Here is a 25,152-nt window from a genome sequence, read left to right on the forward strand (position 1 = left end):
ACAAAAACCTGAACAGCAGCTTGATGGCACTAATTATTGGACGATTAGACTAATGACTCTTCAGTTTCTTCCCTTTCCTGAGTCCTGAGGCACTCCATTTTTCTCTGAGCTGGCAGGAGGGCTTCCCAGTAGAACAGCTCACTGGTTCTTGCTTGAATGTGAAAACCAGACTAGCAAGACTACTAGTTTGAGAGCCAGTTTGGTGTAGTGGTTAAGTGCGCGGACTCTAATCTGGGAGAACCGGGTTTGATTCCCCCACTCCTCCACTTGCACCTGCTGGATGACCTTGGGCAAGTCGTAGTTCTGATAAGAGCTGTCCTCGAAAAAGAGCCGTTTCTGTCAGAGCTCTCTCAGCCCCCACCTACTTTACAGGGTGTCTGTTTTGGGGAGGGGAAGGGAAAGGAGTTTGTAAGCCACTCTTCCGAGTGAAGGGCAGGGTATAAATCCAATCTCTTCTTCCGGATCTTGCAACCGAGTCACCATGACACACTTTTACACCTTATCACCGATCTACTTTAGGGCAGCGATGAAAGAGCTAGAAGAGATTCTTAAGTGTAAGGACGTGTTGCTGTCAACCAAGATCAAGATACTCCATGCCATAGTATTCCCCCCTACTATGGATGGGTGTGAAAGCTGGACAATGAAGAAAGGTGACAGGAAGAAAGTTGATTTGATATTAGGTGTTGGAGGAAAGTTTTACGGATACTGTGGACCGCCAACCCCCCCACAAATAAGTGGGTTCTAGATCAAATCAAGCCCAAACTCTTCCAAGAAAGGTAAATTACACAACTGAGGCTATCATACTTTAGTCACATTATGAGAAGACAAGACTCACTGGAAAGGACAAGAATGCTAGGAAAAGTTGAAGGCAGCAGGAAAAGAAGACGACTCAATATGAGGTGGATTGACTTGAAAAAGAAAGCCACAATCCTCAGTTTGCGACCTAAGTCAGGCTGTTAATGATAGGGCATTTTGGAGAATGTTAATTCATAGGGTCACCATAAACCGGAAGTGACTTGACAGCACTTGACGTACCCATTTTAGGATCTATCAACTGGGATTTAAACATCACATGTGTCTATATAAATTGAAGGAAGCTCTGCTCTACTTATAAACCTTCCAATTTGTTGAGATCTCCCAATGAGGCACTTTCTAAGTTTCATCTTGGGTAGAAAGAAGATCAACATCCGCTAATGTCAAGCTTCAGTTTCGTTTCTTTATAATTCACTTCCCTGCTTGCCATAGTATTGGGGGGAGGGAATTCCTGAGGGGAGTGTATGGGGTGCCGAGAGTGAATGCTTGTAGTAGCCATAACCATTTCTTTAAGCTGTGCCCCAACACAAGTTCGAGAGCTGACCTTGGAGACTCTTATGCCATGCTAGAATAGATAAGGCACCGTATATCTGTCAGGGTTGCCATAGTGACCTAGGGGCTGGATGATGACGTATGCATGAGATGTGGGGTGTTAATTGCCTTACCTAGAACTGAGGATTTTTCGTGCTTTTTCTCAGTTCTGACACAGAGCATGTTTCCAGAAGTAGGCATATCTCAATAAACGACCACTGCTTAAGTGTGTTGTGGAGAGTGTCTTAACGGGGAGACCTGACAGCTACGAGCAAGGCCTTCACAAATAGCCACTCCGGCACTACGACTCTGGGTCTGAAGGACCAAACGGTGTGTTTTTATGGAAGCACTGAAACTCACGTGGACGACGATAAATCAGCTGAAAAACGCCACTTGATTTAAATGTGCCTGGAAAATACAAATTTGAGCACATATGCAGGAAGATATTTGTGACTGATCCCAACCTGGTATGCTGGTATGTGGTTACCAATGATAAATGTTCCCTCTAAGCTGTGGAGTCTTGTGAGCAAAAATTCTACCTTGTGAGCTACGGGCATTAAAGCTGTGAGGGAGCGATTGGGCTGCTGCATACATTACCTTGCTCTGGCACCATCCTTCCTGAGCTAAGGCAAAAAATCTGTGAGCCGGAGGCTAAAAAACCTGTGAGATAGCTCACACTAACTCAGCTTAGAGGGAACAGTGCTGCTTGCATCCCAAACTTGTATATTTTATGAATGCTTTTAAGAATTGGCTGTTTACGATAAATGGTTACTCTGACATTGTGGATGCCTTCTTCGAACGAATTTGCAGAACTCTACTTATCAGCCGCTATTCTACATAAAAACTTTTAGGGTAGGATAGATAAGCCTATTTTTTTACTTACTTCCTTTAAACCCCAGCTTTCTCCCCAGATGGAAACCCGAAGGGGTTTAAATCATTCTCCTCTCTTCCATTTTATCCTCGTAACAACAGCAGGTTCAGCTGTGTGGGACTGGCCCAAGGTCACCCGGTGAGTTTCCATTCCAGAGTGGGAGTTTTGATTTGCTGCTCGATTTACTTTATTTCGATCCCGTGTTTCTTCCCAATGGGGCTTACGTTGTTCTCCCTTCCTCCGTTTTATCCTCCCAACAACCCTGTGAGCAGGGCCGGATTTAGACTTGCTGAGGCCCTAAGCTATACAAAAACCAGAGGCCCCCCTACTGTTTTAAATTACATCAGCTGGTCTCAGAAAAATTTAAAATATATACGGCTTTTTAATATTTGAAATAATTTTTATACTGTGTTTTTATTTGAGGCCCCAGCAGACTACGAGGCCCTAAGCTGTAGTTTATTTAGCTTATGCGTAAATCCGGCACTGCCTGTGAGGAAAGTTAGGCTGAGAGTGTGTGACTGGCCCAAAGTCATCCAGCACGTTTCCATGGCAGAAGGAGGATTTGAACCCGGGTTTCCCAGATCCCGGTCCGGCATGTTGACCACTATGCCACACTGTGTCTCCTGTATCCTAGTCTGCTACTCTAACCAGTGCACCACAACAACATTTTCTTTTCCCAGGGATCACAGACAACTGCAAGGTACCTGCTTCCCTTCCTCCTCAGACTGCAAACACGTCTTTTGTGAGCGGAGAGGATGTATGACAAAACACATAAGCTTCTTGTTCAGGTCAGCATTAGTTTGGTGAGCCAGCATTAATTTCGAGAACCAGTTTGGTGTGGTGTGGTGGTTAAGTGCGCGGACTCTAATCTGGGAGAACCGGGTTTGATTCCCCACTCCTCCACTTGCACCTGGCTGGACGACCTTGGGCAAGCCGTAGTTCTGTCAGAGCTGTTCTCTCAGCCCCACCTACCTCACAGGGTGCCTGTCGTGGGGAGGGGAAGGGAAAGGCGTTTGTAAGCCGCTCTGAGACTCCTTTGGGTAGTGAAGGGCGGGGGATAATTCCAATCTCTTCTTCTTCTAGTTACCAAACTAGATAAAGCCTACATACAAGGCAAATGTTCCACTTGCCCAAAGGATGAGCGGACCCCAAATAAATGCAAACAATTAGAAAGTGATCACTGCAGTGACAGAATATACAATTTAGAGATATCCTTTTACATTTAATAGTAGTTAAGGAACTGGTGATTTGTGGGCTCGCTCTAAGGGCCAAACTACATATTACGTTTTGTACACGCTCCCACTGAAAACTGGCAGACATCCTGCAGCTACAAGTCCTCAGTGACTTGGCGTAAAAGTGTTGCAGAGGGTCTGATTTAGATCAGGACCACAGTGCTGGGGGGGGGGGAGGTAAGTTACCAGTGATAACGTTACCTTCACTGGCAGTCTTTAAGCAGCATCTGGACAAACACTTGTCAGGGATGCTCTAGGCTGATCCCTCATTGAGCAGGGGGTCGGACTAGATGGCCTGTCTGGCCCCTTCCAACTCTGTGATTCTATGATTATATCTGGAATGGACTGGTTTAGTCTGTTCAGTCTGTAGGTGGAGCTTCACAAGACTGATGTTCCTTTCTGTACACCATTTCCTGGCACACATTACTGAGCATTTTATACAGCACTTAAGGTGCTTCACATTCATTACTATAATTCTTGCCACACCCCAGCAAGGTAGACCAGTACTGTTATCAGTAAATTGTACAAGGAAGCCTGACATTGAGAGAGCCTACGGACACCAGGATAGCCCAGAGAACCGTAACGAACCAAAATCAAGTGCAGATTTCTCAGTGCCCGGATTTTTTGTCTAGGGGGGGGAGAATTCAATCACATAAATCGCCTACTACAGTCTAGAGGGGTACAGACCAGACACATATTTATATGCTCAGTGGGTTGTACGCTTCAGTCTATACGGGGGAAAAGATGCCCCTCTCTCTTCTATGAGAGCCTGTGATGATAGCAGTTAACTGTAAGAAATGCAAGCTCCCTATCAGATTTCCACGGATGTAAATAATCACTACGCAGAGTCTTCAGGCACAAAAGGACACTCTCAGACCACCCATGGAGCGGTCCATTAAAATGATTTTCTCTGCTGGAATCTCAGCGGAAAGCTAAATGTTTACTTGCCTCATTTTCGGCTGTTTTGCTTTCAAAGAGGTTAAGGGGGGAGAGCAACGTTCAGCGCGCAAAATTCCACTCACTTGCTGGAGACGGCCTGCATGAACTCATCAACCAGGTCGTCGTACTGCTTCCCACGAACCCTCTTGTGTTTCAGACCAATGTACAGCGGATCGTTCAGAAGGGCCTAAAACGGAGCGAGAGAAGAGGAGACGTTCGGTCGCTGCGCATTGTGACAGAAGACGAAAATCCGCACTCTTTGCGTACCCGTTGTTTCCAAGGGTGATCTCAGTTTCAAAGTTTACTTTTTTTTTAGAAGATCCAATCGCTTCTTCCCTCTTGTCCCCCAGGTGTCTGGAAACACAGCATGGGAAGCTACACACGCACAACAGGTCTTCTGGAAATCTACTGGACAAGCATGGCTGGTTGCACTGTGTTTCAAGGCACCTAAGCAATGGGAAGAGTGTTTTGTACCCTGGAACCTGGGTGGATGGGACAGGGCTCAATGAAGAAGAGGAGACTGGATTTATATCCCACTCTTCACTACCTGATGGAGTCTCAGAGCAGCTTACAATCCCTTTCCCTTCCCCTCCCCACAACAGAGACACTGTGAGGCAGGCGGGGCTGAGAGAGCTCTCTCGAGAACTGCCCTTGAGAGAACAGCTCTGAAAGTGCTTGTAACTGACCCAAGGTCACACCAGCAGCTGCATGTGGAGGAGTCGGGAATCAAACCCGGTTCTCCCAGATTAGAGTCTGCGCTCCTAACCACTACACCAAACTGGCTCTCCATTAAATGTTATTCATGACCCAAATCCTCGATCTGACTCACAGTGCATGCAAGCCAGGAGGAATATCATTCCCAAGTGCTGTTGGACTAGTTTCTTCTCCCAAGCTTGGTACTGAGGGAGGAGAGACTTTGGCCTTCTCGATCGATCAATTAAAACATTTATACCCTGCCATTCAAGGCGGCTTATAATAAAAGTTAAAAAAATTCCAGTTAAAACCAGAATAAAACAGCCAATCCCAAATCTTTCTCTCCGTCGTCTCCTTAAAAGATGCCTGCATTCAAACCTCCTCAAAAGCCCCGGTAAACAATCAAGCCTTGTGGCATCCGCTGAAGATCTTCAAGAAAGGAACCACAATGGACAAGGCCTGGGTCCACTCCTAAGTGGTAGGAAAGCCAAGAGATGTTTGCTTGAAGACCATAGTTGGCACAGAGGGACATAAGCAGGGAGATGGTCCTTCCCGCCCACACCATTTTCCAGAGCTGAAACAGCCACGGGGTCCCCATTTGACCCACTCTGTAGTTACAAATGTCCAGGGGTCGTTTCATAGAAAAAGAACTAGGGGAACTCATTAGCATAACTCATTAGCATATGCCACACCCCCTGACATCACCGAAAGTGTTATAAAGCCACACCCCCTGACATCACCGGAAGTGTGTCATAAGGCCACACACCCCACCCCCAACGGTCCCGGCCGGCGGGAGTGCAAGGAAGCCCCGCGAAGGCCCTCCCTGGCCCCAGGCAGGCAGGGGTGGGAAGAGGCGGGGAGGAAGCAACTTACCCTCCCTCTTCTCCTGCCTCCTCCTGGCTGAATGAGGGCTGGAAGTGGGGCGGCCGGAAGCAGGGGGCAGGGCTTCGTCATGTACCCCGCCCCCCGTACCTCACCCGGGGGAACTGCGACCCCCTGCGATCCTCCCCGAAATGACCTCTGCACATGTCAGTCAGTACATGTGGTGCCCCAGAGCAGGGCAAACACCCCCTCCGGGGGCTGTTTCGGCTTGGGAAAAGGGCGCAGGAGGGAAAGTGGAAGCCCTCCCTCCCTCCCTCCACTATACTCATGAGCAGAAACTGACTCCATAGAGAACGATGGTTTGTGGGCATTACATACCCTTCGAGTTGGGAGGCCGAGCCCTGAACAGTGCTCCCTCTAAGCTGAGTTAGTGTGAGCTAGCTCATGGTGTTTTAGCCTCTGGCTCACAGATTTTTGTCTTCGCATAGGAAGGATAGGTAAAGGTTCCCTTGCTCGAAAGCCAGTCGAATCTGACTCTAGGGTTGCGGTGCTCATCTCCGTTTCAAAGCCAAAGAGCCAGCACTGTCTGAAGACGTTTCCGTGGTCATGTGGCCATCATGACTAAAAAAATAAAAATAAAAATGTGGCCATCATGACTAGACGCTGAGGCGCACGGAACGCTGTTACCTTCCCACTGAAGTGGTACCTACTGTGTTTCCCCGAAAATAAGACACTGTCTTATATTTTATTTTTTCTCAAGAAGACACACTAGGGCTTATACCACAAATGCATAGAAATCCTGCTAGGGCTTATTTTTGGGGTAGGTCTTATTTTCGGGAAAACAGGGTATTTATATACTTGCAATTTCTTGCTTACAAACTGCTAGGTTGGCAGGAGCTGGAACTAGAGACGGGAGCTCACTCCGTCATGCGGCACCTGGGTCTCGAACTGCCGAACTACCGACCTTCCACAGCCTGCAGTTCAGCGTCTTAACCACTTGAGCTACCGCAGCTCCTGGCGTGATCTGGTCCATGGGGCTGCAAAGAGTCGGACTCGACTGTGCGACTGAACAACAACAAATAGGAAGGATGGCTCCAAAGCAAACTAATTTCTGCAGTAGCCCAATCGCTCGCTTACAACTTTAATGCCAGTCGCCCCAAAGTAGGACTTTTGCTCACAAGACTCCACAGCTTAGAGGGAACGTTGGCCCTGACCTGACTCAGGTCATGCATGATCTTTAGCTGAGCCCGCAGATGAGACGCTGGTGTCAGAGGTGGCCCCAAAATCTACCCCCTGAGGCCCCCATATCACCTCGCCTCATTATAAAACTGGTGCTGCTGCAGACAGTGTTTCTTCCTAATGCATAGAGCTGCTCTCCAAATCCCCAAATCAATTGTTAAAAAGGCTTCAAAGAGATGTCAGGTTTGGAGTGCTGTCGTTTGATGGGGAGGGGGGGGCAACCAATCCCCAAAAATTCCATTTTACAAGCTGCCGCGTTTCGACCTTGCCCTGCCGTTCCCAGCTGTGCGCCCCTAGCCTCAGCCGGCTTACAAATGGTTTTCCCACCCAGCCACTGTGCCGACGGCAAACTGGAGCGGCAGACCTTTTCCGATGACTCACGGGGAAAGTCTGCCTTCGAAAGTGCCAGTCTAGCCTAGTGGGAAACTGGCTGCTGGCTCCCTGCGACGGAAATTTAAGCAGGTGTGTTGACTGGCCGGATGACTAATCGGCCTTGACGAGCGAGTGGAAAAAGATCCCGTTCTCACCCTGGGAGGAGGCGGTTGGTTGCTGAATCCCTTGGATGGAAGGCAAAGGGCACGAGGGCATCCTAACTGGTGAGTGACCTATTGTCCCGCAACGTTTCCAAAGTTGTCCGGTTGCCACGTACCCGCGACATTTCATCCCATTGTTTCTTTTTCCAAAACTGGAGGGACACAGCTGTGTTCCCCCACCGGGAAGGGGATTCCCTGGACTGTGACTCAAGCTTCTCTCTATTGTGCCCACGGTGTTTTGCAGAGCAACATTTTTGGCACAGGCAAAGGAAGGAATTTGCGGTCCCCTGCCTCCCCCGGGTGAAATGTGAAGTGTAGCTAACTAGTTGTCTCTCATATGATCCCTAGGTGGTTTCCTGGTTTACTTCTATGGCTTGTCAAACCTCACTGTTAAGATTTAGACTGGACATTGAGAAGAAATTTCTAATTGTTACAGAAAGCCAAAATTAAATGTACACCCCAAGGGTACATCTAATCCCGAGGAAAGGGTTTTTGGCTCCTGAAAGCTTATACCCTGGAAATCTTGTTGGTCTTTATGGTGCGGCTGGACTTGAACCTTGCTATTCTAATGGTTTTGATATAGAAAAAGTGTTGGGTATGACAAGTGGAAAACACTCAGTATCTCTGGGGTTAAATGTTTGTTTATGTTACTCACAGGAAGTCACCATGTTTCTCATGTAACCAATGTTCTTTCGATGTAGAATGCCCGGGAATTTTCTCCCTGATCTAGGAATTTGATTGGGACTAAAGTGTCAAGGTGTATTACCATTTTATGGCTTCTCTTCCCGTCTTTGTTTGGTGTTCTGAAGAACAAGAAGAGCAGCCATACTCTCTCTCTTCTAGTTTTGTCTTTGTAGAGTAAGGATGTAGCCGATTTTGCTCTGTTGTTATTTTCATCCCAGTTACCCTTCCCCATGCTAGAATTTAGTAAAAACTTTATATTTTAATCACACATGGACTCTCAGTCTGAATTATTTTACTCTGGCACTGCTGGACTATCTTATCTCTGCTAAATACAATTTTTTCAATATCTCACTATCACCCAACAAAAAGAAGAAGAGGAGATTGGATTTATACCCCGCCCTTCAGTACCCGAAGGAGTCTCAGAGCGGCTTACAAACTCCTTTCCCTTCCCCTCCCCACAACAGACACCCTGTGAGGTAGGTGGGGCTGAGAGAGCTCTGACAGAAACTGCTCTTTTTCAAGGACAGCTCTTGTCAGAACTATGGCTTGCCCAAGGTCATCCAGCAGGTGCGAGTGGAGGAGTGGGGAATCAAACCTGGTTCTCCCAGATTAAAGTCCATGCTTCCAACCACTACACCAAACTGGTCTGATTTAGAAATCTGGGGCCTTCATTATGATTTTTTTTAAACTCTTCCTTGGGAAGCCCAGAGATCTTACACCAGACGTCCACTGATCTCAACTAGGCACAGGTTAGGTCTTCAACGTGCTTAGTGTAAGCACAGAAGAAGGACAGTGCTGGATCCAGACTAATGGTCTATCTAGTCCAGCGTTCTGCTTCCTAGAAGGACCACACACATGGCCCCAGATGGCCTCCAAGCAAAGGAGGAGAGCGATGAGGATGATCGGGGGCCTGGAGACCAAGAAGCCCTGTGAGGAAAGGCTGAGGGGCTTGGGGATGGTCAGTCTGGAGAAGAGGAGGTGGAGGGGGGACAGGACGGCTCTCTTGAAGTATCTGAAGGGCTGTCCCTTAGAGGAGGAGGGCAGGGAGCTGTTCCTGTTGGCAGCAGAGGAGAGGACTCGCGATAATGGGTTTAAATTAAGGGCGGGAAGGTACCGGCTGGATCCTAGGAAAAACTTTTTTACAGTCAGAGTTGTGCAACAGTGGAATCGGCTGCCTCGGGAGGTGGTGAGCTCCCCCTCGCTAGCAATCTGTAAGCAGCAGCTGGACGAACCCTTGTCAGGGATGCTCTAGGCTGATCCTGCATTGAGCAGGGGGTTGGACCAGATGGCCTGTATGGCCCCTTCCAACTCTGTGATTCTATGCTTCTATGAAAATCTCTTGTAGTTGACCCTGAACAATTGGCATTTAGAGGTACCCTGCCTCTCAGTGTGGAGATTCCATTTTGCTAACAGCCATCGATGGATCTCTCCTCTCTGTGAATTTACCAAATACCTTCTTAAAGGCATCTAAGCTGTTGGTCCTCACCACATCCTATGTCAGTGAGTCCCACAGGACGCTGTGTGAAGGTTAAGTGCTTTATTTTGCTTATCATGAATCCACTGCTTATCGACTCATTGGGCGCTCTCAAGTTCCAGTATTTTGGTAGAGGGAGAAAGAGTTCTATGTCTCTTGACTTTCTCCGCATCATTTAATCAACCTCTATTATGTCCCTCCTTAAACCCCCCCCCCAAAAAAAACCCTCAAATCTTTATGGATAAGCAGCAGCAGCTGCAGGTGTTCCCAAATCTTTTACTGTAAAGTAAAGGTAAAGCTTTCCCTTGCTCGAAAGCCAATCAAATCCGATTCTAGGGATGCTGTGCTCATCTCAATTTTCAAGCCGAAGAGCTAGTGCTGTCCATAGACATTTCCGTGGTCATGTGACCTGCATGACTAGACGCTGAGGTGCTCGGAACGCTGTTACCTTCCCACCGAAGCGGTACCTATTAATCTATTTGCAATTTCTTGCTTTTGAACTGCTAGGTTGGCAGGAGCTGGGACTGGAGATGGGAGCTCACTCCGTCATGTGGCACTCGGGTCTCGAACTGCTGAACTACCAACCTTCCGGTCTGCAGTTCAGCGTCTTAACCACTTGAGCCACCGCAGGTCATTAAGTCAGGCTTGTGAATAGTGACTTGTGTGTTTAAACAGTCTTGTAAATAATCACCTGTGGTGAGTAGGAAAAACCTCAGGGTAACCAGGTAGGGAAGTTTCATATGGATGTTCTTTTGTGGGTTTGAGGACTGTACTTCTTGTACTTGAGGACAAATATTTCTTTTTCATTGTTATTTTTAATCCAAACAATAAATAGAGAGAGGAAAGTCAAAAGGGCCTTCATACTTTTCTGAGAATCACAGTCGAAATAACAGCACCCTTCTCTTCCAGATTCTTAAGCAAAATGCCTAATTGATTAAAGAAAGTTGCTTCACAATGTTACGATGCCAAACTTGGCTTCATGTTAAAAAGTTTTACGTACGATGGCTGATTAAACCCTTAACTTCACAAGGAACGCTGACACCCACTTTTTGGGGAGTAATTCCTGCTTTGAAGGAGCTAGTTGCATTGTCCAACTACGTGACATGCATTGTCCAACTATTTGACATGCAGCGATTATGTGACTTATTTCCAAGGCATTTTGCAGATCAAATTGGTCGTGTCCAATCGGACTTGGATGCCAAGATTTCTGAAACTCAATTTCAAGATGGCATCGGCACATATTGTACCGGCAGCTGCTTGGATGATTGCTGTAGACGCCACGTGGGACCGCTCTCATATGGATCTGGCTCAACAGCTCAGATCTTCTTCAGGTGCTCTGCTTGGTGTGCCTGCACCATTTGAAGTAAGGTGAGCGGGACTCAAGGACAGGGTCTTCTTGGCTGTGGCCCCTTGCCTTTGCAGGAAAAAAAAGAAAAAAGTAAGTACAAGGTGAAAATATTTATTAGGGCTTTATAGATCCCACGAAGTGCTAATAAATATTTTCACCTTGCACCAGCTTTTTTCTCCCCCGCCCCCACCTACTGGTGCGGCCATTTGTTTCTCCACCCTCGTCTTTTCACCAGGCACTGAACTGGATGAGCTTCGGACACCAGGCAGAACCGTTTTTACTCTCCCACGTAGCTGTACCCTCACCTGGATGGCCCAGTCTAGCCTGGTCTCATCAGATCTTGGAAGTTAAGCCGGTGGACCTTGGTTAGCACTTAGATGGGAGACCACCAAGGAAGTCCTGGGTTGCTGCGCAGAGGTAGGCAATGGCAAACCACCTCTGTTCATCTCTTGCCTTGAAAACTCTACAGGGCTGCCATAAGTCATCTGTGACTTGTTGGCACTTTAGGTTTCCCTTGCTCGAAAGCCAGTCGAATCCGACTCTAGGGTTGCGGTGCTCATCTCTGTTTCAAAGCCGAAGAGCCAGCGCTGTCCGAAGACGTTTCCGTGGTCATGTGGCCGGCATGACTAAACACCGAGGCGCACGGAACGCTGTTACCTTCCCACTGAAGTGGTACCTATTTATCTACTTGCAATTTCTTGCTTTCGAACTGCTAGGTTGGCAGGAGCTGGAACTAGAGATGGGAGCTCACTCCATCATGCGGCACTCGGGTCTTGAACTGCTGAACTATATCTGTAGACAGCTCAAGGAGGCTTGCATATCTGGTTTTAAGTTTTACAGTGCTGTGACTAGGATATCTGTGCTGTGTATTGGATATTGTAGTTTTAGGCTGTTCAGGGTGCTAATTTGTACCAGCAATTTGTACAAGGGGAAATCTTGCAGCTATTAGGTGACTCATTTGCAAGACAAATAATAGATTAGCTTTATTTTTTATGTTTTGGTGTGAGCCTCCTTGTCAGTTGTTAATACTCTGATCCAGAATATCCCCCCCCCCCCCAAGTAATATTGTTCAGGGACAACATCTTTGTTTATTTAGATATATATGCCCTGCTTTCTTCCGCAGTGGTGACCCGAAGTGGCCTGCGACATTGTCCTCCCTCCCTCCATTTTATCTTTATGACAACAACCCTATGAAATAGACTAGGTTGAGAAGAGCTAGATTCAAGTCCAGTAGTGCGCGGACTCTAATCTGGGAGAACTGGGTTTGATTCCCCGCTCCTCCACTTGCACCTGCTAGATGACCTTGGGCAAGCCGTAGTTCTGATAAGAGCTGTTCTTGAAAAAGAGCAGTTTCCGTCAAGAGCTCTCTCAGCCCCGCCTACCTCACAGGATGTCTGTTGTGGGGAGGGGAAGGGAAAGGAGTTTGTAAGCCGCTCGGAGACTCCTTCGGGTAGTGAAGGGCAGGGGGTATAAATCCCCTCTCCTCCTCCTCCTCCTCCTCCTCCTCCTCCTCGCTTTGCAGAGTACCTTCTTGTTGGCCTGCTCCTCTCCTCCTCTCCTCCTCCTCCTCCTCCTCCTCCTCTCTCCTTCTTCTTCTTTAAGACCAACAAAGTTTTCTGCAAGGTATGAGCTTTTGTGCACATGCACACAATTTCAAATACATTGGAAGGAAGGTAAGGTTCAAACTTATAGGCAGAGGCTGAACAGCAAATTAACATGTAAAATGATGACGATATTTTAAGAAAGGCAAGACAGAACTAAATAGCAAGCTAAGGTCATGAGGTCAACAGTTGTAAAGCAATAAATATGTCAAAATAAGATACATAAGTTCCCAGAGTATAAGTTTTGGAGAGTCAAAGTTCCTTTGGTCAGAGACCTAATGAATACATTGGACAAAGGAAGTTTTGGCTCTCAAAAGCTTATGCTTGGGAAATCTGGTTGGCCTTCAAGCTGCTGCCGGACTCGAATCTAGCTCTTTTGCTACAGACCCGCAATGTTGCCCTTCCAAAATCAGACTGAGAAAGAGTGACTGGCCCAAAGTCACCCAGTGAGCTTTCACAGCGCAGCTGAGATTCGAACTGGGGTCCCCTGTATCCTAGTCCAGCACTCCAATGATTCTCACACAGTTTCTCAGGAGCCACATGTAGTGCTGTGACGTAGCACCAGCAATGCTCCCTCTAAGCTGTGGAGTCTTGCGAGCAAAAAATCCTACTTTGTGAGCTACTGGCATTAAAGTTGTGAGTGAGTTATTTGGCTACTGCATAGTTTGCTCTGGGGCCATCCTTCTTGAGCTAAGACAAAAAATGTGTGAGCCGGGGACTAAAAAACTATGAGCTAGCTCACACTAACTGAGCTTAGGGGGAACACTGATCACCAGTGTCCTTTCTGAGCACTGTCCCACGTGTTCCACCCGTCCCACGTTTCAGGAAAGTGGGCCTATTGGGGCTTGCGGTTGGTGGGTGTCGCCCACCATGAAACAGGCCCCACCAGAGGAACGGGTAAGCTGCAAGCCCCCATGAAGGGCAGGCCCCATGCTGGGGGTGGAAGTAAATATGGCTCGTTGGGTTTCAAAGAATGTATCTCTTAAATACACACTGCACCTAATTAAGAACACTAAATACAACGGGACCATGGAGATATGAACTACAATGACAAAAACAAAATACACCGTGGAGAGAACGGATTGTTCAAGGTCAAACACCACAAAAGTGCTACTCAAAGGCATATGTCTCAAACATAATAAATGAGAAAATCATGCGTGGAGATTAAACTGTAAATATACTCTGTATACTATTAAGCCTGTTTTTCAGCCTCCCTGCAGACCAGAAAGTTTGGAAACTAAGGAACAGCAAAGAAGATTACAGTGTTTTCAAGGACTGTATACATCCCATTTACTGGTCTTGCTTTAGAATCATAGAATGTTAGAGTTGGAAGGGATCTTGCAGGTCATCTAGTCCAACCCCCTGCACTCTGCAGGAGCACAGCCGAAAGATAGCCTAACATACCTACAACATACCCGAAAGATGGTCGTCCAGCCTCCGCTTGAAAACATCCAGCGAAGGAGCATCCACCACCTCCCAAGGCAGTCTGTTCCACTGCTCAACCACTCTTTAGGAAGGTTTCTTTGTACTTGTGTATTTGTTTCATAGCCTTTGTGCTTTAATAAGCAATAAGTATAGGTGGATCATACTAAAAGATTTACAGTTTAATCTCCACGCATGATTTTCTCATTTATTATTTTGGAGACATATGCCTTTAAGTAGCACTTTAGTGGTATTTGACCTTGAGCAATCCGTTCTTTCCACGGTGTATTTTGTTTTTGTCATTGCATCTAATTAAGAAAGCAGACCCATTAATAACTGAAGATTTAACACGCCTTGGCTATCGTTTTCCAAAAGTGACCATCTCTAAACCGGAGCCAATACACCTGAAAGTCGCCAGATTTACCTTCGTGACAAAACCAACAGCACCCTAGATCTAACTGTTAGGAAGAACTTCCTGACAGAGTGGTTCCTCAGTGGAACAGGCTTCCTTGGGAGGTGGTGGGCTCTCCTTCTTTGGAGGTTTTCAAACAGAGGCTAGACGGCAGTATATAAATCTAATTAAAATAAATAGCCATCTGACTGCAATGCTGATTCTGTGAACTTAGGCAGATCACGAGAAGGGAGGGCAGGAAGGGTTGCATCAGTGGTCAGTTCTTGTGGCCCTTTCTTACACGCCCAGGGAAATGCATCGTCTGGGCATGGAACAACGGTCACTAGTAGTGTGGAGGGGGGGAGATATTTGTGAATTCCCTGCATTGTACAGAGGGTTGGACTAGATAACCCTGGAGGTCCCTTCCAACTCTAGGAGTCTATGATTCTACTCTACATACAGTCTTCTAAGCCTCCGTGAACCATGAGTAAAGGAAAGGGGTGTGTGTGTGTTAAGCGCCATCACGTCGCTTTCAACATACGATGACCCGATGGATGCATGACCTCCAAAACGTCCTCTCATTAACAGCCTTGCTCAGGTCTCGCAGACTGAAGGCCGTGGCTTCCTCGACTGAGTCCATCCATCCCATGTTGGGTCTTCTTTTCCTGCTGCATTCAACGTTTCCTAGCATTATGGTCTTTTCCGGTGGCTCTTGTCTTCTCTGAAGAAAGATCCAGGTGGGTAACTGTGTTGGTCTGAAGCAACAGAACAAAGTTTGAGTCCAGTGGCACCTTTAAAACCAACAAAGCTTAATTCTGGGTCTTCAAGGTGAAATTGGACTCAAACTTTGTTGCTTCAGACCAACACGGCTACCCACCTGGTCGCTTTCAACATATGATGACCCTATGGATGAATGACCTCCAAAACATCCTCTTGTTAACAGCCTTGCTCAGGTCTCGCAGACTGAAGGCCGTGGCTTCCTCGACTGAGTCCATTAATCCCATGTTGGGTCTTCTTTCCCTGCTGCATTCAACTTTTCCTAGCATTATGGTCTTTTCCAGTGGCTCTTGTCTTCTCTGAAGAAAGATCCAGGTGATTAACTGTGTTGGTCTGAAGCAACAGAACAAAGTTTGAGTCCAGTGGCACCTTTAAAACCAACAAAGCTTAATTCTGGGTCTTCAAGGTGACATTGGACTCAAACTTTGTTGCTTCAGACCAACACGGCTACCCACCTGAATCTACCTTCATGGAAGGCACCCTATTAAGCCGCATGGAATGGAATGCCAAGGTACCTGAAGAAATGTGCGTGCACACAAAGGCTTATACCCAGAATTAAACTTTGTCGGTCTTAAAGGTGCCACTGGATGCAAAACTTTGTTCTTCTTGTCTTCTCAGAGTATGGCCCATGTACGCTAGAAGACTCTTGAGACTGAGAGAAGATCAAATCAGTCAATCCTAAAAGAAATCAACCCTGACTGTTCCCTGGAAGGCCAGATAATGAAACTGAAGCTCAAATACTTTGGCCACCCAATGAGAAGGGAGCACTCCCTGGAGAAGACCCTGATGCTGGGAAAGATGGAAGGTCAAAGAAGACGGGGACGGCAAAGGATGAGATGGTTAGACAGTGTCATCGATGCAACGAACATGAAATTGAGCCAACTTCAGAGGCCGGCGGAAGACAAGAAGGCCTCGCGTGATCTGGGCCATGGGGTCGCGAAGAGTCGGACTCGACTGTGCGACTGAACAACAACAACGCTAGCCTCAGTTTAGTCATTTTTAGCTTCTCAGGAGAGTCCAGGCTTCATCTGATCTACGACCCTCTGATTTGTCTTTTCGGCAGTCTGTGGTATCCGTAAAACTCTCCTCTAACATTAAACTTCAAAAGGAAGGGTATCGATGAATCGACAAATAAATGAAGGGATAAATAAGATGCATGAAACTCTTCTTAGTGCCCCTTGAGAAAACGCCCTCTCCAAGTTGCCCCATCTAAAAAAAAAATCTTTTATTGGTGTCTTTTCAAAGTATCCCCTTATTAAGCTGTCAGCAGAAAAGAAAGGCATTTTTTCCTCTATAAAAAAAGGATTTTTGTTGGCTAAACTTGGCCAGAGCAAAACAGCTATGAGATACTGACTGACCATGCAGAATTAAAAAAAGGGAAACTTTGCAGATGTCCCTTCTGGCATGGGCTAGAACTGCTGGATCGTCTCCCTTCTGAGTCATAAGGCAGAGAAGCGCCAACAGACGCAATCCTCTTGTATGATTATCACGAGCACCGAAGTGCGTGATCTGACAAAACATTGGAATTAATTAGGCTCCAGCTGCCCGCTGGGGACTCTCCAGTTTACTGAAATATAATCTCTTCCAAACAGGCACGGGAATGTGTCGGTTTCCCTTGTGATTACCACAGGAAAAAAAGTAAAATCTGCACCTTCCCCGGTCAGGATCGTTTAAAATCCGTCTTATCGTGTTGAAAGATGGCGTGACCCCCACGACTCTCGCTGGCAGAAGCGTAACCACTGCTTCCAGCAGGAGGACATCCAGCTACTTATCTCCTCTCACAATACCTGCTGACGCCAAAGCGGTTTGTACGAGCTGACAGAGTTCCCGGTTGTGCTACAATGGTCGCTTGTGTCTCCGACAGAGAGACACCGGGGGGGCGGATTCAGACAACCATTCATACTTCTCAGGTATCTCCGATTGTCACACACATCCCCGATCCCAACCTAATTTTTAAAGCCGGTCCCTGGCTGGAGACAGTTGGTTCTGAAGACAGCGAGTTCAACAGAGGTAAGAAGAAGAGATTGGATGTATACCCCACCCTTCTCAGAGCAGTTTACAATCTCCTTCCCCTCCCCCTCCCCACAGCAGACACCCGGTGAGGTAGGTGAGGCTGAGAGAGCTCTCCCAAGAACTGTCCTTAAGAGAACAGCTCTGAGAGAACTTGTGACTGGCCCAAGGTCACACCAGCAGCTGCAAGTGGAAGAGTGGGGAAATCAAACCCGGTTCTCCCAGATTAGAGCCCACTCTCTTAACCACTGCACCAACAGAGGTAAGGCCAGCAGTGTAAACATTCCACCACCCCTCACTGTTCAGAGCTTCTGCAGTCCATTAGCAACCTGAAGAATACGAGGACCCTGTGGTTGTGACAAGGTTTACCTTGTGGCTGCAGCAAGTCAGACCTTTTCAAGTCAAGCCTTGCAATTCTACAACCCTAAGATCCAGAAGTACTTTTACATGCAACAAATAACACTCGTTCTTTAGTGACATGTAAACTTCAGGGTCCCCCGATAGCACAGAGAGAAAAACCAGCAAGTTCTCTCACCTCATTGTCTGTGCCAACATCTAGGAGGACAGGAAGGCACTGCTGAGGGTGAACGCCACCACAAGCTGTGTACAGGGCAAGTTTCCCTACTGGGATCCCCATGCCGTAACTTCCTAGGTCTCCCAGACCTAGAATTCTCTCTCCATCTGTCACCACGACAGCCTGCAAATGAACAGAAGTATTGGTTACGGAGAGACGCATTGCACGTGGTTCAGTAAAATCAAGATAAAAACAGGTGTAAGATTTGGAGAGGAGCTGCGGTGGCTCAAGTGGTTAAGACGCTGAACTGCAGGCTGTGGAAGGTCGGTAGTTCAGCAGTTTGAGACCCGGGTGCCACATGACGGAGTGAGCTCCCGTCTCTAGTTCCAGCTCCTGCCAACCTAGCAGTTTGAAAGCAACAAATTGCAAGTAGATAAATAGGTACCGCTTCGGTGGGAAGGGAACAGCGTTCTGTGCGCCTTGGTGTTTAGTCATGCCGGCCACATGACCACGGAAACGTCTTCGGACAGCGCTGGCTCTTCGGCTTTGAAACGGAGACGAGCACCGCAACCCTAGAGTCGGATTCGACTGGCTTTCGAGCAAGGGAACCTTTACCTTTACGATTTGGAGACAGGGTTTCCAACAGGTCTGGAGAACAAACATTGGCCCTGTCCCTTTAACAGAGACTTAATAGGACGTTATTTAACAGGTGATGTCATATACCTCCATGGCCTGAGCTGGATGGCTCAGGCGAGCCCAATCTCGTCAGATCTCGGAAGCTAAGCAGGGTCGGCCTCGGCTAGTATCTGGATGGAAGACCACCAAGGATGTCCAGGGTTGCTATGGAGAGGCAGGCAATGGCAACCACCTCTGAAACATCTCAAAAACAAGTCTAGCTCACCACCTAGTGGTGCATAATGCTAAAGAGATAGAACTTCTGGCTGCCAGACAATCGTAGGATCTCCTGGCTATACTACACACAATGCCATTATACCTCCATGCAGCAAAAAGATTCCACGGCCCATTTCCACATGTTTTAAACTTCTATTAAAAGGTTGGGATTTATATTTTGGCTCCCTATTTGGAAATCAGAGGAACCGGTTTGGAAATCACTTCACTGCATTTATTACAAACCTGACCTTTTCCTCTTGAGAGTTAAGCCCTGAAAGACTCATTCTGCAAATCTGTAGCGAAAGTGGGCTGTGGTAGGCACTGATTGGTTAATACCCATGAAGTCACTACGTGCACTTTCACACATGCTGAATAACACACTTTCAGTTCACTCTCAATGCACTTTTAGCAATCTTCTGCAAGTGTGTTTTGCCATTCACACAGTAAAATCCAGCTGTCAGGTGCATTGGAAGCGGATTGAAAGAAGAGAATTTTGAAAACACATGGGCAAGACTTTACAGATGGATTGAAGAATACATTAAATGAACTGTCCATACAACTGAAGCAGAATACAATTAAAGCATAATAACAAGATTATTGACAGTAATAAGTGCAAAAGTATGATCTGACATGTTAAGGTGCAGAAAACTATTTTTGTTTGGTGAGGGAAAATTCAAGAGATACTGAATGGTTTCGATTCTCACAGTCTATGTTTTGTTTGTAATTTTGTTTTGTCTTTGTTGTTGTGTTTATTTGTTGTTGTTATAATTTTTTTTTAAAAAAAGAAAGTGTGTTATTCTCTGTGTGTGATAAGTCTCTTAAGACAACTCCCTAGCTGCACCATATTACTACCAGGTAACTCACGAAACAAACCAGCCTACAAAAAAGCTCTTTAAAAGGCTGAAATGGAATGCAGAGAATGTGGAGCTTAGCTTTGACAGTCTGGAGGCGGAGTCTATGGTAACCATGGGGGAGCATCAAAGTGGATGTTCTATCCTCAGCGACCTTGCACACATATGTGCTCATCCTTACTGTGATGGAAAGTGCCATAATGGCAGCCGACTTATGGCGACCCTGCAGGGTTTTTCAAGGCAAGAGACGAAAAGAAGTGGTTTCACCACTGCCTGCCTCTGTGTAGCAACTCTGGACTCCCTTGGTGGTCTCCCATCCAAGTACGAACCAGGGCTGACCCTGCTTAGCTTCTGAGACCTGGCTAGCCTTAGCCATCCCAGGTCAGGGCAACTCTCCTTTACACTGAAGCAGATGAGGTTTGTATTTCCCCTGGTGTACAGGGGGAAATAATGAGAGCCCAAAACTATTGAGCATGATGTCGTCTGGATGTTCCACTTTACGGTGGGGGCTCCCTGCTCTCCATATGGGCAAAAATCCCATGGAAATCTGATGAAGTGTGCATGCTCATGGAAGCTTATACCCAGAGGTCATTTCCTGGGGGAGCGCACAGGAGCGGAGCTCCGGCAGTAAGGAGCCCAGGGGGCGGGCACATGCAACAAGTCCCGCCCCCTGCTCCCAGCAGCCCTCAGTCGGGCCACAAGGAGCAAGAAGCAGCCAGGTAAGTTGCAGAGCCCCCCCCATCCTGCCTTCAGGTGCAAGCTATCCCTCCCCTGTGAGGGCAGATCTGCGCAACCAAGTTTTATTCAGTTACCAGCTCTCCCTCCTCTGCGAGGACAGATAGCAATCCAAAACAGTCTAATAATAATAATAATAATAATAATAATAATAATAATAATAAACAGCCAGGTGAGACTAAAACGGGTGGTTGATTTATCATTAAATTAAACTTTAGCCTTCCTCCAAGAAGATACAAATGACATAGAAGGGGTACAAAATGCTCAGACAAAATGGAAATGGGAAACAGGACCAAGCAATGAAGAAGTCGGAGAAGGAGACACAGTAATTTTTTTGCACAGCTGACGGCCGGTTGAAAGAGGGAATCACTGTTTGCGGTCTGTATACTCTACCCACTTTCTCCTCTAGTTAAACAGGTTTGGAAGGTTTAGTTTAGAAAACCCTGCAGAACCTATTTGGCCACCGCAAGCAATGGGACTGGAGACTTTTTGTAGCATGGGGGGCTTTTTTCGCTGAAAACAATTTTCACGCATTTAAAAACTATTGCCTGGCTCCAGGCCAAGACCAGATTAAAGAACTAATAAATAAGGAAATAGGTGGGTAGGAAGTCATCAAGACAGGGAGTGAACACTTCCTTGCTGGACTCTGAAATCCAGGAAGGCCACATTGGACGCACTTACGGTTGGAACTAATTGTGACTTCAGGGAAGTGATTTTATTTGCCTAAACGGGCAGCTTTTGAAATGCGTTACACCAGCCTTTGTAATACACAGGACGAATAAAGATTTAAAATAGCTTTAGCCCCTGTTTGTCTTTTAAGTAAGCATAATTTAATTCCCCTTATCTTTCAGCCAGTATGAGAAGCAGCGGTCATTTCCTGCAGGAGCGCACAGGAGCAGAGCTCTGGCAGTAAAGAGCCCAGGGGGCGGGCACATGCAACAAGCCCCACCCCCTGCTCCGAGCAGTCCTCAGTCAGAGCAAGAAGCAGCCAGGTAAGGTGCAAAGCCACCCAGCCCCCTGGTCCAAAACAGTCCAGTGGCGCCTTTAAGACCAGGTTTTATTCAGGTACAAGCTCTCCCTCCTCTGTGAGGACAGATCTGCACCAGTTCCCCCCCCAATAGCTAGCAATCCAAAACAGTCCAGTGGAGCCTGAGCGGTGGGTGTTGCCTTCTGACACACTTCCGGTGATGTCAGGGGGTGTGGCATATGCAAATAAGTTATGCTCATGAGTTATGCTAATGAGCTCCTGCACCTCTTTTTCTACGAAACGACCCCCAATGAGAAGCTTAAGACGGCAATCCAGTCGAACAACAGTGATTTTGGTGGCAGCCACATTTTGGAAAGAATGTTTGAACTGGGCCACCCATGGGAGAGACAGTAGCCGTGGTCACATGCTACAGTGAATACACACACATCCTGGATGTACAAACGGGACTGGGGACCAGTACCTGGGGAAATGTGCAGTTTCAATGACACATTCAGCCGTATATGTGAGAAACCTAGCATGAGAATTGAGGATTAAGAATAAGACGGCCAATATTATAGTGCCCCTGTATAGATCTATGGTGCAGCCTCATTTGGAATGCTGTGTACAGTTCTGGTCACCGTATCTCAGAGCTGGGAAAGGTACAGAGGAAGGCAACCAAGATGAGGGGGGGTTGGAACCCCTTCCCTGTCAGGAAAGGCTGGGACTCCGAGACAACTAATGGGAGACCTGATAGAGGTTTATAAAATTATGCATGGAGTGGAGAGAGCCGACAAAGAGAAAATTTTTCTCCCTCTCCCAAAATACTAGAACTTGAGGGCATCCAATAAAGTTGTTTTAGAATCATAGAGTTGGGAGGGGCCATACAGGCCATGTAGTCCAACCCCCTGCCCAATGCAGGACCAGCCTAAAGCATCTCTGATAAACATTCGTCCAGCCTCTTCTTGAAAGCTGCCAGTGAAGGGGAGCTCACCACCTCCCCAGGCAGCCGATTCCACCTTTGAACCACTCTGACCGTGAAAAGGTTTTTCCTAATATCCAGCCGATACCTTTCTGCATGTAATTTACACCAGTTGCTTCGGGTCCTCTCCTCTGTTGCCAACTGGAACAGCTCCTTGCCCCCCCCCCAATGAAACCCTTTCAAATATTTAAAGAGAGCCATTATGTCCCCCCTCAGTCTCCTCTATTTAAATATTTATCTCAAATATTTAAAGAGAGCCAGTTTGGTGTAGTGGTTATGTGCGCGGACTCTAATCTGGGAGAATCGGGTTTGATTCCCCACTCCTCCACTTGCACCTGCTGATGTGACCTTGGGTCAGTCACAAGCTCTGGCACAGCTGTCCTTGAAAAAGAGCAGTTTGACACAGAGTTCTCTCAGCCCCACCCACCTCACAGGGTGTCTGTTGTGGGGAGGGGAAGGGAAAGGAGTTTGTAAGCCGCTCTGAGACTCCAAGTGAAGGGCGGGGTATAAATCCAATCTCTTCTTCTTCTTCTTCCCACCAGGAAAGGATGTTAAGCTGTATACCTATACGTCACCTGCAAGTTCTTGCTGAATTGTTTGTGCTTTAATTGGTTTAACTAGATTTCATATTTAAATTTGTATATGGCAAATGTTGTACCCCGCCCTGAGCCTTGTTGCATGGGGGAGGGTGGACTCCAGGTGTGGCCTGACCAAGGCAGTATACAGAGAGAGTGATTAAAATGTGGAATTCGCTGCCAGAGAATGTAGTGATGGCCATAGGAATAAACAGCTTTGAGGATAAGTCTATCAGTGGCTACTAGTTATGGTGACTGAGGGGGAACCTTCACATTCAGAGGCACTAAACCTCTGAATCCCAGAGCCAGGAGGCAACATCAGGGGAAGGCCTCGGCCTCTATGCCCTGTTCTTGGCTGTCCAGAGGAACTGGCAGGCCCTTGTGTGAGACAGGAGGCTGGACTAGATGGACCACTGGTCTGATCCAGCAGTGCTCTTCTTATGTTCTTATCAGGGGAAGGCCTCGGCCTCTATGCCCTGTTGTTGGCCTTCCAGAGGAACAGGCTGGCCAGTGTGTGAGAGACAGGATGCTGGACTGGAGGGACCCCTGGTCTGATCCAGCAGGGCTCTTCTTAGGTTCTTATCAGGGGAAGGCCTTGGCCTCTGTGCCCTGTTGATAGCCCTCCAGAGGAACCGGCTGGCCCCTGTGTGAGACAGGAGGCTGGACTAGATGGGCCCCTGGTCTGATCCAGCAGGGCTCTTCTTAGGTTCTTATCAGGGGAAGGCCTTGGCCTCTGTGCCCTGTTGTTGGCCCTCCAGAGGAACCGGCTGGCCCCTGTGTGAGACAGGAGGCTGGACTAGATGGGCCCCTGGTCTGATCCAGAAGGGCTCTTCTTATGAAGAAGCAGGAAGGCCCCAGGGTAGGCTGTAGGCTTGTGCTAGAGAGTGTACCTTGCCAGGAGTGGGATATAAATAATAATAACAATAATAATAACAATAACAACAACAACAACAATAATAATGCCACCCTTCCAATGCCACTTCTGTGACATAGCAAGGCATGTACACAGTCCTTCCTAAAAGGGATCCGCATATACCCAGGTTCCTCTTGAAGGAACTGAGAAGGGGACACACACAGATCATACCCCAGTGCCCATGACTGCCCCACATATTCACTGAATGCGTGGGGAGGAAGAACAGGAACAAGTACGTTGGTCATGCCGGGTGCCTCCACATGGTCGCCTGGTTGTCTGCAGGGGTGACCGTGTGGAGGAAGCGCAGGCACAAATGCTCCCTCCCTGTGACCAACAAGGTTCCCAAACCACCATCGCTGATCACAGTTGGGGCTGCAGGAGTTGAAAGGTTAAATCTCTGCCCCCCCTTCCTTTGTGGCCCCCAATCTGACTCACAGCTGGCTGCGCACACGTCTTTTGCAGTCCGATGGCGACTTGCGGTCTTTCTCACGTCTGTGTGTGCCCCGAGAAAGATCCATTTACTTAGTGGCGGAATAACAGGCATCATATGGAATCCCCCCACACACACCCTCCAGTACAAAAGGCATTTATTTTAAAATATCCTTAACATACTTCAGATGATTAAAGGGGAAGTCATAAGGCCTGAAGCTCGCGCCATCTGGCTTTGGTTTTGGTTGAAGATAAATAGGCGTTGCTCTTCACAGGAAAACAATGAGTGCCCCCAAAGGACTCAGTTATTTTCTTCTCCTCCAAGTCTCGTCAGTAGGATTTTTAAAAGCTGAGATGATAAGTTTTGCATAAATTATCTACGGGTGACTGTTGAGGGATGGGGGTGGGTGGAGGAAAAGCTATTGTCCTGGCACAGAAAAAGAGGGTTTTCTGTGTATTTGTGGTTGGAGTTGTTGGCGAGCGCTGGTGTGCATCTGTGTCCCAGCACTCTCCTTGCACCCCCTGGAAATCCAACACAGTCCTTGTTCATTGGAAGTCTCCTGATCACAGCTAATCAGGTCAGGGGATAGTCATGGTCCACCCCAAGCTCAAAGCCAAATCGCACAAGGCACTTAACCCAGCACTGTGACCAGTGTTCCCTCTAAGCTGAGTTATTGTGAGCTAGCTCACAGTTTTTTAGCCTCCGGCCCACACATTTTTGTCTTAGCTCAGGAAGGAGGGCTCCAGAGTGAACTAATTTATGCAGCAGCTTAATCGCTCGCTCACAACTTTAATGCCAGAAGTTCACAAAATGGAATTTGTGCTCACAAGACTCCACAGCTTAGAGGGAGCATTGACTGTGATCCAGATATTGCCAATTTCAGTTTCCTGGTTCTGGCAAAAAGGAGCCAATTTCAA

General features: G+C 47.4%; 1 protein-coding gene across 1 annotated transcript in view; it reads right to left on the minus strand.

The window, feature by feature from the left end:
- The window catches only part of ME3 (malic enzyme 3, NADP(+)-dependent, mitochondrial), a 168,437-nt gene that overhangs the window by 40,089 nt on the left and 103,196 nt on the right, over positions 1 to 25,152 (minus strand). Inside the window, 2 exon segments of the mRNA XM_015427724.1 lie at positions 4,470 to 4,573; positions 17,916 to 18,077. Of these exon segments, the coding sequence (XP_015283210.1) occupies positions 4,470 to 4,573; positions 17,916 to 18,077 (266 nt within the window).

This window comes from Gekko japonicus, unplaced genomic scaffold (genome assembly GCF_001447785.1).
Source record: "Gekko japonicus isolate JY-2015 unplaced genomic scaffold, Gekko_japonicus_V1.1 scaffold393, whole genome shotgun sequence".
In the NCBI taxonomy this organism is placed as follows: Eukaryota; Metazoa; Chordata; class Lepidosauria; order Squamata; family Gekkonidae; genus Gekko; species Gekko japonicus.